Below are 12,118 nucleotides of genomic sequence, written 5' to 3' on the forward strand. Positions count from 1 at the left end.
CCGTATTGTCTAATGTCAATCTAGATATGTCCTTCCTCATGGCTCCTACCTTGTTAACCTGGCGCAGGAAGATCCTACGAAAGCGAAACAGGCATACACCTCTTTCATAGATGACCTAAAACGATGCGAGGAGCTTGGTATAAAACTCTACAATTTTCAGTTAGCTTCCCTCACTCTCATATCCTCAAGGTACAGAAACTTAATATCAATTGCAGTCCTGGTGCAACCAACCAATCCACCCTTGATTCCGCACTTTCTCGCCTAGCGAAGGCTCTCATAGCTGCCTTGGACGCCACAAAGACCGTAATTCCAGTCTTAGAGACAACTTGTGGTCATGGAACCACTATTGGCGGGCCGCTCTCGCATTTTCAGTCTCTTTTAGCGCTCATTCCGGAAACTTACCATCCGCGTTTGGGAATATGCCTTGATACCTGCCATACTTTCGCTGCTGGATATGACCTCCGTTCCCCAGAATCCTGGAATGAATTCATGGACGAGTTTGATAAGACCGTTGGCCTAAAGTTCCTACGAGCACTGCACATCAATGACTCGAAAACGCCATTGGGCAGTAAGCGGGATTTGCATGCCAACATCGGGACAGGTTTCTTGGGTTTGAGGGCATTTCATAACGTGATGAATGATAAACGACTGGAGGACTTGCCTATGATTTTGGAAACACCCATTGACAGGCCTGCAGAAACAGTTGAGGCACATCAGCAGGAGGAAGCTGTTGCATCCGAGTGTGAGCACGACAACTTGGACGTATCAGAATCGGAAAGGCCATCTGGCAAAAAGCGTACAACGACGTCAACGGCTTCGAAGACCAAAAAGGTTCGTACAACGACGAAAGCAAAAACCAAAACCAAACCAGCGATGATTGAAGATAAATCCGTTTGGGTTCGAGAAATCAAACTTTTGGAAAGTCTGATCGGGATGGATCCCGAAAGCCGGGAGTTCAAGTCCCTTGAAGCAGGTTTGGCTGAGCAGGGAAAAGAAGAGCGGGAAAAACAACAAGCGTTGTTCGATAAGAAGAGAGAAAAGGAGCAGGCTAAAGATGCAAAGCAGAAGGACATTAGAGATATGCTAGATGGGAAGGGAAAGAAGACCAAAGCTAGGGCTGCCTCGAAAAGGGGCAAGAAAAAGGAGAAAACCGAATCAAGCGGTGAGGAAACTGCACTCAGCGATGCGGAATATGAAAGCAATTAAAATGGAATGATATGATGAGAAAATTCTCTCGAAGCCATCCATTACTGTGATTCATTCCCTAGAAGGAGCGGAGTTTTGAAGCGGCTAACCAACGGTTACTCTGTACAAGTGGGCATATCGCCCTTCTCGATATTCTATGGCAATTGGATTCCAAGCCTGGTTTCCCACTCTTCCTTTGGCCAGTGATGAAGTCCTACAACTTCAGAGAGGTGCTGAACGCAGTGTGCCTTGTGCGTGGGATTGGTTAATACCCCGGGCATCTTTTCCAACAGCTTCTCGATGTCGAAGAGATCTTGTTTCCCTTTGGGATGTCCACGCCTGCACCGATCGCGTGCGCTTTTCGCTTTAGTGCAAATGAGATCGTCTCGAGAGCCCCAAGGCAAGTTCGTTTCCGCTAGTTGCGCAAGTATTTGGTGCGACGACACGCTCCAACCTGTCTAGTACGTGGGTCAGCATTGACGCCCGCAGGCCTCTAAAAAAAGAATAGTGAACAATTAGGTAGCTGACAACTTGGTCGTCGATGATATCTATCCGAATATTCACAGCAGGCCCATCTTGTTTCCGGATCGAATAAGTCAAGCCGCACCTCGACTCTACGTTTTTCGTCCAAATCGGTGATCCATTTTCAGGGTTGCATTTGCGTACGATTTCGTCTCTCAGGGCCATCCGGTCCGTGCCAATCACATAAAAGTCGATGTCCTAAGATGAGTTAGAATTAATAAGACATCGCTTGCTTTTCATTCATGCACCTGGGTAAACCGGTGGTTGGTCTGATTGATAATGGCGGTACCTCCTACTAGGGCTAAGCGGATACTGGCAGCTTGGGCGCCCGTAACGATTTTGGCGGCATCAATGAATGCCCGTGAAGCTGCCGTCATATCGGCAGCAAGAGGAAACGCCATTCTCTAAAGGTTTTCGGCCGAAGGGTCTAAGATTGAGGAACAAGTATCGTGGGCTTCGAACTATGCGAGATACAAGCACGCTCATCACCCTCAACGTGTGGAATAGAGGGCGCATTTATACTGCGCATTCTCTCGATACGTGCGCTTTGACGCAGCTTCGGCGAAGGATATCTACAAGTTTTCGACCGGCAGCTGCTGTGAATTGCAATTGTCCTGCGTGTGGCAGATGTTGCTCGGAAACCTCACCAGCGCAGGGATCGGATGCGGCTCAGGGGCTACCGATTGGAAGAGGCAAGGTTCGAGCTCTCATCTTCGGCAAGTTCTGCGGCGTAGCACATCTGGAAGCGGCATGCAGACGCCAGTCTTAGGCAACAGCCTCTGGTTGATTCTCGTGGGCCAATGCTCGTTTAGAAGACCTGGCAAAATCGGCAAGGCGATGACTGTTGCGACGGACGTTGTCCGAATGATAGACGTGTGAATGAGGAACGGAATGAACTAGTTACGTGAGTGTTGACGTTCATTATAGCTAGCGCTTTATATGCCGGCAGCCTGCCATATGTACCCAAAAGCTTCTCAAGAAGAAGCTGTTTAAAGAATGTCATGTAGTAGTTACCCCGTTGCTCTCTTTTGCTGCTTAAGGTGGCTGGGTTTTCCGCCTGAGGCTCGTCGCTTGGCTCCGGAAACGCTCTGTATGCACCGGCGGGCTGGAAGCCTAAGATACCCTGTAGGGATCGAGCCGTCAGGCGCCGTGGTCATCATCACAATAATGACGTGATAGTGAGAAGTAGCTCGCAGCTGAGAATTCAGATGTATTGATGTGGAACTAAACAGATCTCTCCCCTTTGATCGACGGTGTAACTCATCGGTGACGCCCGTGTGTTCAGCAATGGCCCTTTATCTTGAAAGCTAGAAGAGGCCCTCAAATATCGAGCACCAACCATCACTTTATCACTGACTCTCTGGTTCCAAGGCTACTGAAAATGGCCCTCCGTTGTCCACCTGCTTTCCTGCGATTGACCAATTCGCCTTTGTTTAAACCGCTGCTGGTTCCCCGTCCCTTTGCACTGACGCGGCCAGGTTACTTGAGAAGATACCACATACAAAAGGTGCGTTGCTCCTGGAATTTCTTCGTTCGGTGCTGATGGGCAAAAGAGCACTGTCGCACGTCAACCGATTGCTTCATCCCAACCCAAGGCCTCGTGTTTTCGCAGGATGGCGTCGCATCTAGTAGAGCGGAATGCCCTCAAAGACGCAAGATTTTGCACACCAACCATGATCAAAGTTGCGTCGCTGCTGAACAGTGTTGATATCCCGAACATCCTGTGGTGGAATAGCGTGATCGACATCTATGGCATTCCAACAGGAGATATCGTATGCTCTGCTACCCTGTACCATGGCAGTCCAGAACTAGATGGCATACAATTTGCTGATCCAGCCTAGGAAATGAGCTTCGTGGTTGACCGCTCACACCTCCAAAGAGCCACCGAGACCCTGATCCACGCTGGTCTGGTGCCTTGCGCTGCTAGCAACTGCCATCACAGAGCGCCCGTGACAGAAGACGGACGGACTTTCTGCAATCCCGCCGTCCATTTCCACATTTCTTTCCTGGGGGACGAAATCAACATGTGGCCGTCCATCCAGCTGCACATCAAAGACGAGCGCTTGTGGGCCTTGCCCCTGGAGAACGACACCACCACCTTCTCAGACTCGGAGAACATCATCTTCGCAGATGACGCACGGCTCCCGCCAAACAACCAGCATCCCATCTTGGGCAACGAGACGAGCAGAGGTAAATGTCGACATCATCCCGGTACGCCGGTCAGAATCCCCACCCCGGAGCGATACGCGGAGGCGCTGCTGTTACTGGCGATCCGCGACCGCGGGTTTAGTGCCGCGACCAGCTGGTTATCCCAGTTCAACTACCTGCTGGAGTGTGATCTTATTGATCCCGACAAGGTCAATGAGCCCACAAGGCAGTTTATGGTATTCCCGCCCCCGGTCTCTACAATTGACAGCCTTGACAAGGCACAGGCGGTGCTAGGGGACCTGGCTATGCAGGGGGTCGCACATGCTGAATGGGCAAAAGGTAGACGTCCTAAAAGGTATAGATAGAAGTAATTAGTGATAGTTTGCTATGAAGGATTAGATTAGATTTGCGCGAGAATTGAGCGTCAACTCCCTGTTTGTAGTTTGAGAATAATTGAACTTCCGTTTTAAATGAAAATAGTATGTAGTTAATAGGTAGAGTAAGACTATCTCAACACTTATAGACATGACAACGTGACATTAACATTTTGTGAGCCATATATGTTCATTCCCTTGACGTTGCGCATCGAGATCACACTTGATGCCCAAGCCAAAGCCAATCCAGCACAATCCAATCATCCAAAAATCATATATACTAGAAATTCGTCGACAAAAAATAATTTATTTACCTGCTCGACACCATCCCCGCCAGCACTCCCGCGCCAATGATCGAGCCATCACTCGCTTCTCTCAAAAACACACTCTTCCCCTCCTTTTGCGGACCACCCCTCAAGATCAGCCGATCGATAAACATCTGGCACATCTCCTTGAAATTCGGATAATGCTGGATAATACCTCCCGTGTACGCCACGACCAGTTCCTCCGGCCCGCTCTGCCACCCGGAGCCCGGGCACAGCGCATCCCGCTGGTCTTCGGGGCTCTGTATGACGGGTTGGCTGGGCTGCGAGGACTCCGCGGTTGCGTGTGGCTCCAGGAGATGGATTTCGTGGTTACAGGCCAGCAGGCCGACGGATGCGGCTGCGATAAGCGCCGCGGAGCGAGTCTGCACGGCGGACGCGGTGGCGCGCATGACGCTGGCGAGGTCGGGGGTCCAGGTCCAGGGGCTGGATGGCGGCGGGGGGAGTCTGCTGGCGAGGCTGGCGGCGAGAGCGGTGTCGGCGCGAGAGGTGGCGATGATGTCGGAGACGAAGGCGGTGGTGAGTGCGTAGGGCTGCGTGAGGGTCTGGGGCAGGGTGTGCTGGGGGGTTTCGAGGATGTTGGTGAAGTAGTCGAAGACGGCGAGGCGGACGAGTTCGCCAATGTAGCGGGCGCCGGTCATGTATTCGAACGGTTGGAAGCCGGGACGATGGGTATTGGCGTCGAGTTCCATGTCCCACTTGGTGAAGACGTCGAGTTCTTGGAGCGGGAGTTCTGTTCCACGGAGAGTCCATTCGGTGTTGATGATTGCTTGCGTCGCATTGGGGTTGTAGGAGAGGATCTGACGGACTTTGGACTCGTGTAAGTCGGAGAGCTGCATGGGAACAGTGGCATTGCATCCTGCGCCCACGATGATGCCCATTGCGACCCGGGTGTTGGGCAGTGATTTGACCGAGTACGCCAGCGAGACCAACGTCGCGACCGTGTCATTGGCGATGGCGACTATGTTTAGCCTTGGGAGCTGATATACCATCTGGTGCTGGTCCATGGATCCAATATCTGTCCGTCGTGTATGGCGTTCATAGCCAGCGAGCAGCGCTTGACGGAGATCGAGATCTTCACTGATGAAGAACGCCTTTCCGACGGGCATCAGGGTAGCCTCGCCCAGCGAATTCTGCCTGAATAGTGCAGTTAGTGTCCTGCTCGCCCGGATATATATGCATGCACAGTACATACTTCATCGGCAAACTGAAGGACAACCCCGTCTCCAACTCGGCCGCCAGCTCGAAGCTATGCGACCTGATCTCATCTGCAACCACTTCCGCGATACAGCTTCCAATCCACGAGAATAGCTCTTCCGTCGGGTCCTCCTTCAGATGTTCCTCGATCCTCCACGCCTTTTCCAGCGTGCGCCTCACCCGTCTCTGCCACACCTTGGGGATGGCATTGTTCTCTATATACGACTCAACCAGCGACATCGACGAGGAGCCATTATTAGGGCTGTCCGACGCGTCCCCCAGCAGCTCAATGAAAGCTACGCGCAGATTGGTGACGCCCACGTCGACAGCCAGATAGAACCCCGTCTCGTGGCCGCTGGGGAGATGGGTTACAGGGGTTGGGAAGAAGTGGCCTTCTCCGTGCCGCGCCAGACGCTGGTAGACCTTGGACAGGCGGTAGGAGATGTCGTGGATCTTTGCGTCGTCGAGCACCAGCGGCGTCAGGAAGGACTGGATGGACTGGGCGTTGGGTTTCTGCTGTCCGTCTACACCCGTGCGGCCCGACATGGCTGGAAACCGTGGTCACTTCATACGCGGAGAAGTCTATATATGTGAACAGATTGCAACAAGCCAACACGGGAAAAAAAGGAACAGAGCCCGAAGCGAATTATGCACCAGCTTGACTATTGCATCCAGACCAGAAAAGAGAATTGGAAAATAAAGAAAAAATAGAGAAAGAAAAGTCACGCTGTGGATGACTTGGTGGCCGTCGGATGTCTGATAAGGCTAGTTATCTAAGTTATAATGCTCCGAATCGGCTACGCGAGTTGGCTAGTTAGCTTGAAAGGCGCCCTTGACTGAGCATATTGGCGATCTGGAGCCCACCCGGCCATGGCGATGATGCTCCCGCTGGAGTTGCATCCGCCGTTGCTGCTGCGTTGCTTCACGCTTTCAACTTCCGACGAAATGCTACTGTGACGGCGCCTAGCCGCTTCAGGCCTAGCAGCACGCCGGGTCTCTGGCCGATGACGCAGAAAGAGACGCGCGATATCGGAATGGCGGCAAAGGGCGCGTGAGGAGCAAATGCATCTGGGGACTTTACGGAGGATACACAACAGCAATGGATGAGAAACGTCAAAAAGTGCTGGCAATGAACCATGGCTGTTGCGAGTAGTTAGTTACAGGACCGCTCATCATCCCAGCACCCTCAATCCACCCTTGGTTTTTGCTTGCTTTTTCTGTACACCACCACCGGCAGCCTTACCGCCCGGCTTTAAAGATTTACCGCCGCCAGCTCCGCCAGCTGCATTACCACCTTTTTTGTTTCCCTTCGCGCCACCTTTCCCTGCAACAACCGGTCTGATCTCGGTCATCGCTCGTCTCAGGAGCACGGGATGCGAGCCGATATACTTGCCTTGCATCTCCCTCGCAGCTCGAAAGTAATCGTCGCCGTCGCTGAAACTAACGAATCCGTACCCTTTGCTCTTTTCCGTTCGCTTATCGCGAACGACGCGTGCCTTTTGGACTGACGGGTACTTTGAAAATGCCTTGAGCAGAGAATCGTCCGTTACTTCGCCGGCAAGATTCCCGCAGAAAAGGCGGAAGTGCGCTGGATCCCACTCCAGCAAAGTCGGATCGGTCCATGTCTGCCCACCGCCCGAACGCACAACAGTTTTATGGGGTCCTGGTTGATTGGGGCCAGCGACAGGTGTGGTAGAAGCAGTCTGAACGCCGCTGGGAGGTGCAGAGATCGTCGAAGCGTCATGAAGCCGCTGTACGTTGCCAAGTGGACCGGTGTTGGCCCCAGTAGCCGATGAAGCATCGTCTCGACGCCCCGCCCCGGCCTTACCGCCAACGGTCTGGTTACTTTCATCTTTGCTCATGTAGGCGCTTTGCCATTGGGCGATCTGAGCTTCAGTCTCTGGATCCATGCCGGAATCGCCATGACGCGCGATTCCTCTGTTGGCCCCCCCAAATCCGTAGGCACCCTGATCCTGCCCAGCATTGTACTGGTTTCTGTGAGAGCCAGACGACTGATTGTAGTTACTGGAGCCATACTGTTGCTGGGGGTAATAATTATCGTGTTGTTGCTGCTGCTGCTGATACGGATGACTCGGCTGTTGATACTGAGTCGGGGGGTACTGGTAACCCGTATTGTGCGGCGGAGTTGGCGCCGAATACCCGCCACTGGGCGTATAAGGAATAGAGGCAGCGGGACTATTAGGGCGATAAGACTGGGTAGCCGCTACCGATCGTGGTTGAAAGCGAGTGAAGGCATTGTAATCCGAAGGTCTTTGCGGGTTGCCTGGTGTCCCAGCAGCACCCGAGGGAGCGTAGGAGGCGGAAGGCGGTCGCGGGGGAAGCGAGCTGTGCGGGTGTGGCTGGGTGGAGGAAGGACGCGGGGTTTGTTGGAAACCTGGAGGAGGTGGAAACGACATGATGAACGGAACGTTCGTCGGAGCAAGGGCAGATATATTTGGCAGCAGGTGTGTAATAACAGCAGACACACGTACCTTGCGCACGTCCGGCCTGAAACCCGCTTCAGATGGTGGAACTCGAAGCAAACGTCCTACGCTAGACGTCACAGCGGCGAAGTTCTCGACACGAGCACAGGGCCTCTTAAGCGGTTTGATGTGACAACGGCTTTCGCTTTGGTCTTGACAGCAAAGAATGCACGCAGCGAGGATATCTGGCGCAACAGCTGTCCAGTGCTGGCGGATGAGCAGCAAAAAGGCGGATGGAAGCTCGACATGTCAATGGGGCTAACCGTACATGCACTAGCGCCGTGTTCTTGCTTGCTGAGTCATCCAGTTTCAGCTGACCAATCAGGAGTGTTAGCCATGTGGCATATCAAGCTGACTAATCCCTATTCCTGGCTGCTGTCACAGTGTCGCGCTGCGGTTGTACGGACATGGCGGGACTCGCACGGGATTTTGCACACCGAGAGCCCTTTGTCCAGGGGGCCTATTGGGCGCATTTAAAACTCTGCTAATCCGATTCGAAGCTTCAATTGATGCGAGGGCTGGGTTTCGCATCGAGATCCCGGCGCCTTTTGTAACCATTGTTTGCCCCTCATTACTAACCAGAATGCCCCGCTCCTGGAGAGCAATCAAGATCAGAGAATCATGCTATAATGATGACAAACGCAAGGCTACACGGGAAGCGGGAGGACTTATAAATTCATCTTGCATTCACTGCAGAGCCTTGTCGAGATTATCAGCCATTATTCCGCTTCCTTGTCGTATTGTCCTCAACGTGACCGCGAGAACTTGGGTCGGAGCAGCCCACTAAACTACCCTCACCAAGGCAGCGAACCCCACCGTTCGTCCTGCTGTCAACCTGTCCCTTTTCCACCACCTGCAATTGATACAAGGAGCACCCGACGTCTTCACAACAACACAAACAGAGCAATTCCTTGATCCACGACCATCATGGCTGATCAAGCAGTGTAAGTGCGCCCTCTATTTGTCCCTAGCAGCTACCCTACCCAGCACGCCAATGCTCTGGATGAACATACTTCATGTAGTTGTTCCATCTTTCTGATTAAATCGCCCGCTTGAGTATTCCATGACTGAGAGCTGACGCCAGCGCGCGCCTGGCCGGCATAAATGTCGGTGCCCCTGCGCATATTCCCCCCAGTGGCGATTTTGGCCTCATCGGTTTGGCCGTCATGGGCCAAAACCTCATCCTAAACGCCGCCGACCATGGATTTACAGTTGTTGCCTTCAACCGCACAGTTTCAAAAGTCGATCGATTCTTAGACAATGAGGCCAAAGGTTTGTCTGCCCAGCGGATCGTTACGAAGTTTCCCACCTGTGGATTCTGATTCAGTCAAGGAAAATCGATTGTTGGAGCCCATTCAATCCAGGAGTTTTGCGCAAAGCTCAAGAAACCCCGCCGAATTATGCTGCTGGTCATGGCCGGCAAACCCGTCGACGATTTCATCGAGGCACTCCTTCCCTACGTCGAACCCGGTGACATCATAATTGACGGTGGAAACTCTCATTTCCCCGACAGCAATCGCCGCTGCAAATACCTCAAGGAGCGTGGAATTCGCTTCGTCGGAGCCGGTGTGTCTGGCGGCGAGGAAGGCGCCCGCTATGGACCCAGTTTGATGCCGGGAGGGAACGAAGAGGCATGGCCATATATCAAGGATATCTTCCAGAGTATTGCTGCCCAGAGCTATGGTGAGCCATGCTGCGATTGGGTAGGAGACGAGGGTGCAGGCCATTATGTCAAGATGGTCCATAACGGTATCGAATATGGAGATATGCAGCTCATTTGTGAGGTGAGGACTGATCTCGACTCTCAGCAACAGAGATTTGTTGCGGCTGAACCCATGTTATAGGCCTATGATATCATGAAGAGGGGTCTCGGTATGACCGCTGCGGAGATGGGTGATGTCTTTGAGAAGTGGAACAAGGGTGTTCTCGATTCATTCTTGATCGAAATTACTCGAGATGTCTTGCGCTACAACGATGAAGACGGCAAGCCGCTGATTGAAAAGATCTTGGACACCGCTGGTCAAAAGGGCACTGGTAAGTGGACTGCTATCAACGCTCTTGATCTTGGTATGCCGGTGACCTTGATCGGAGAAGCTGTCTTCTCCCGTTGCCTGAGCTCTCTGAAACAAGAGCGAGTTCGCGCCAGCAAGATCCTGCAAGGCCCTAAGCCCGAGTTCACTGGTAACCGGGACGAGTTCATCAACAATCTGGAGCAAGCCCTTTATGCTTCCAAGATCATCTCCTATGCGCAAGGTTTCATGCTGATTCAGAATGTGAGTAGCGTCTTTTACCGTGACACGTTCGACTGGAGGCGAGCACTAACCGGGATTTATAGGCTGCCAAAGAGTATAACTGGAAATTGAACAAGCCCTCGATTGCATTGATGTGGCGTGGTGGCTGCATCATCCGTTCCGTCTTCTTGAAGGACATTACCAACGCATACCGGAACGACCCTGAGCTTGAAAATCTCCTCTTTGACGACTTCTTCAACAACGCCATCCACAAGGCACAGCCCGGATGGCGCGATGTTGTCAGCAAGGCAACCTTATGGGGTATCCCAGCTCCAGCCTTTTCAACTGCGTTGAGTTTCTATGACGGCTATCGCTCGCATGATCTCCCAGCCAACCTCCTCCAGGCCCAGCGCGACTACTTCGGCGCGCATACTTTCTTGATGAAGCCGGAATGCGCCAATGAGAGGTATCCAGCAGGAACGAATGTCCACGTCAACTGGACCGGCCGCGGAGGCAATGTCTCTGCTTCCAACTACCAAGTCTAACAAAGGGCAATTAACCTTGTAAACCTCGGGTTGATACTGCACTTGTAGTTAACTCAAACCTAGAGAACGCACATAGCCCAACAAGCCATAACCATTTGTGAGCGCTATCCGCGTCATCCGACCCAAAGACAACCGGTGTGAATGGCAGTGGATTTTTGAAGGAAGGATATTCAAGTGCGATGCTGGCTTTTGTTGTATTTTATCCAACCGATTTCGTACATTGTCTGCATGACTGAAAAGAAAATAAGTAGTAAGACAACTGCACGGATCACAGTGAATTTAATCAAGGCCCCTTGTTGTTCCATGTGATGCCAGCAAAGCGCAGGCTGGCGCTAAGCCTGTTTGGTGTGGTGGCGGCTGTTTAGCCTGCCGCCGCCCGTCGCATCTAAAGCTAACTAGCCAGCCAGCCCGACCTGAAGTCATCCAGAAACACAAGTCAAGCAGCAGCATCACCTCCCGACTTTTTCCCTTCACGCTGGGTGGTTTGGCTGAGGACTCGGGATTCCTGTGACTCTGCACCTGCTCTTCTCTACCAGTTTAATTCTCTTGATTGTTCTTCCCTTCATGTCACTCCTTGCCTGTCTTTGAGCTTTGGTTGCTGAGTGACGCTTACTGGTTTCCCCTTTGAATTGTAGCGCCCACGCATTCGGCCAGGCTAATTGATCAAGGACACATTCTATGCTCCTGCAGCCTATTATATTTTAATACCGGAAGCAGCCCATCTCTATGGTGCTGTGTCCATAGTGTTGTCTGCACTCTGAGAAGCTTCTTTGGTTGACAAAGTCTCTCAAGGTGACGCTACGAAAGGCTGCGGTGTCCGCTGGGCATCCTAACATGGCTGCGGAGACTAAGCGCCATGCTGGTGGAGGAAAGGGCCTGGGTGGTGCCATGGCGCCGAATTTGGGGCCGTCGGGAATGGTGAGCTTGGAGGTTGCGCTCAGTGGAGCTATTGGGGCGCGGTGAGTGCAGTCCTGGTTTCTGTGATGGCGGTTCCATTCAAGAGATAACCGGCCATCCGTGCTAGATTCATGGAGATGACTGACACCAGCATTCGTTGAACAGCATTCGCGTCACCACTGCTCCGCCTACTTCGACACACTGAGGAGCTGT

The 12,118-nt window shown here is 52.5% G+C and overlaps 5 protein-coding genes across 5 annotated transcripts; 3 read left to right on the top strand and 2 right to left on the bottom strand.

Moving 5' to 3' along the window:
* Positions 1-123: 123 nt before the first annotated feature.
* Positions 124-1,206, top strand: UREG_01084 (DNA-(apurinic or apyrimidinic site) lyase 1; the record flags this gene model as incomplete). Its single annotated transcript, XM_002541522.1, has 1 exon — positions 124-1,206. One exon carries the CDS (start codon positions 124-126, stop codon positions 1,204-1,206), a length of 1,083 nt encoding a protein of 360 aa, XP_002541568.1.
* Positions 1,207-3,320: 2,114 nt separating this feature from the next.
* On the top strand, positions 3,321-4,220 carry UREG_01085 (uncharacterized protein; the record flags this gene model as incomplete). Its single annotated transcript, XM_002541523.1, has 2 exons — positions 3,321-3,479; positions 3,549-4,220. 2 exons carry the CDS (start codon positions 3,321-3,323, stop codon positions 4,218-4,220), a joined length of 831 nt encoding a protein of 276 aa, XP_002541569.1.
* Positions 4,221-4,539: 319 nt separating this feature from the next.
* Positions 4,540-6,295, bottom strand: UREG_01086 (uncharacterized protein; the record flags this gene model as incomplete). Its single annotated transcript, XM_002541524.1, has 2 exons — positions 4,540-5,689; positions 5,748-6,295. The coding sequence occupies 2 exons, from the start codon at positions 6,293-6,295 to the stop codon at positions 4,540-4,542; spliced, it is 1,698 nt and encodes a 565-aa protein (XP_002541570.1).
* Positions 6,296-6,921: 626 nt separating this feature from the next.
* On the bottom strand, positions 6,922-8,166 carry UREG_01087 (putative RNA binding protein; the record flags this gene model as incomplete). Its single annotated transcript, XM_002541525.1, has 1 exon — positions 6,922-8,166. One exon carries the CDS (start codon positions 8,164-8,166, stop codon positions 6,922-6,924), a length of 1,245 nt encoding a protein of 414 aa, XP_002541571.1.
* A 993-nt stretch (positions 8,167-9,159) lies between these two features.
* On the top strand, positions 9,160-11,008 carry UREG_01088 (6-phosphogluconate dehydrogenase (decarboxylating); the record flags this gene model as incomplete). The annotated part of the gene is made up of 5 exons (XM_002541526.1): positions 9,160-9,176; positions 9,317-9,504; positions 9,565-10,016; positions 10,077-10,505; positions 10,568-11,008. 5 exons carry the CDS (start codon positions 9,160-9,162, stop codon positions 11,006-11,008), a joined length of 1,527 nt encoding a protein of 508 aa, XP_002541572.1.
* Positions 11,009-12,118: the final 1,110 nt, after the last annotated feature.

Source organism: Uncinocarpus reesii, genomic scaffold (assembly GCF_000003515.1).
Source record: "Uncinocarpus reesii 1704 scaffold_1 genomic scaffold, whole genome shotgun sequence".
In the NCBI taxonomy this organism is placed as follows: Eukaryota; Fungi; Ascomycota; class Eurotiomycetes; order Onygenales; family Onygenaceae; genus Uncinocarpus; species Uncinocarpus reesii.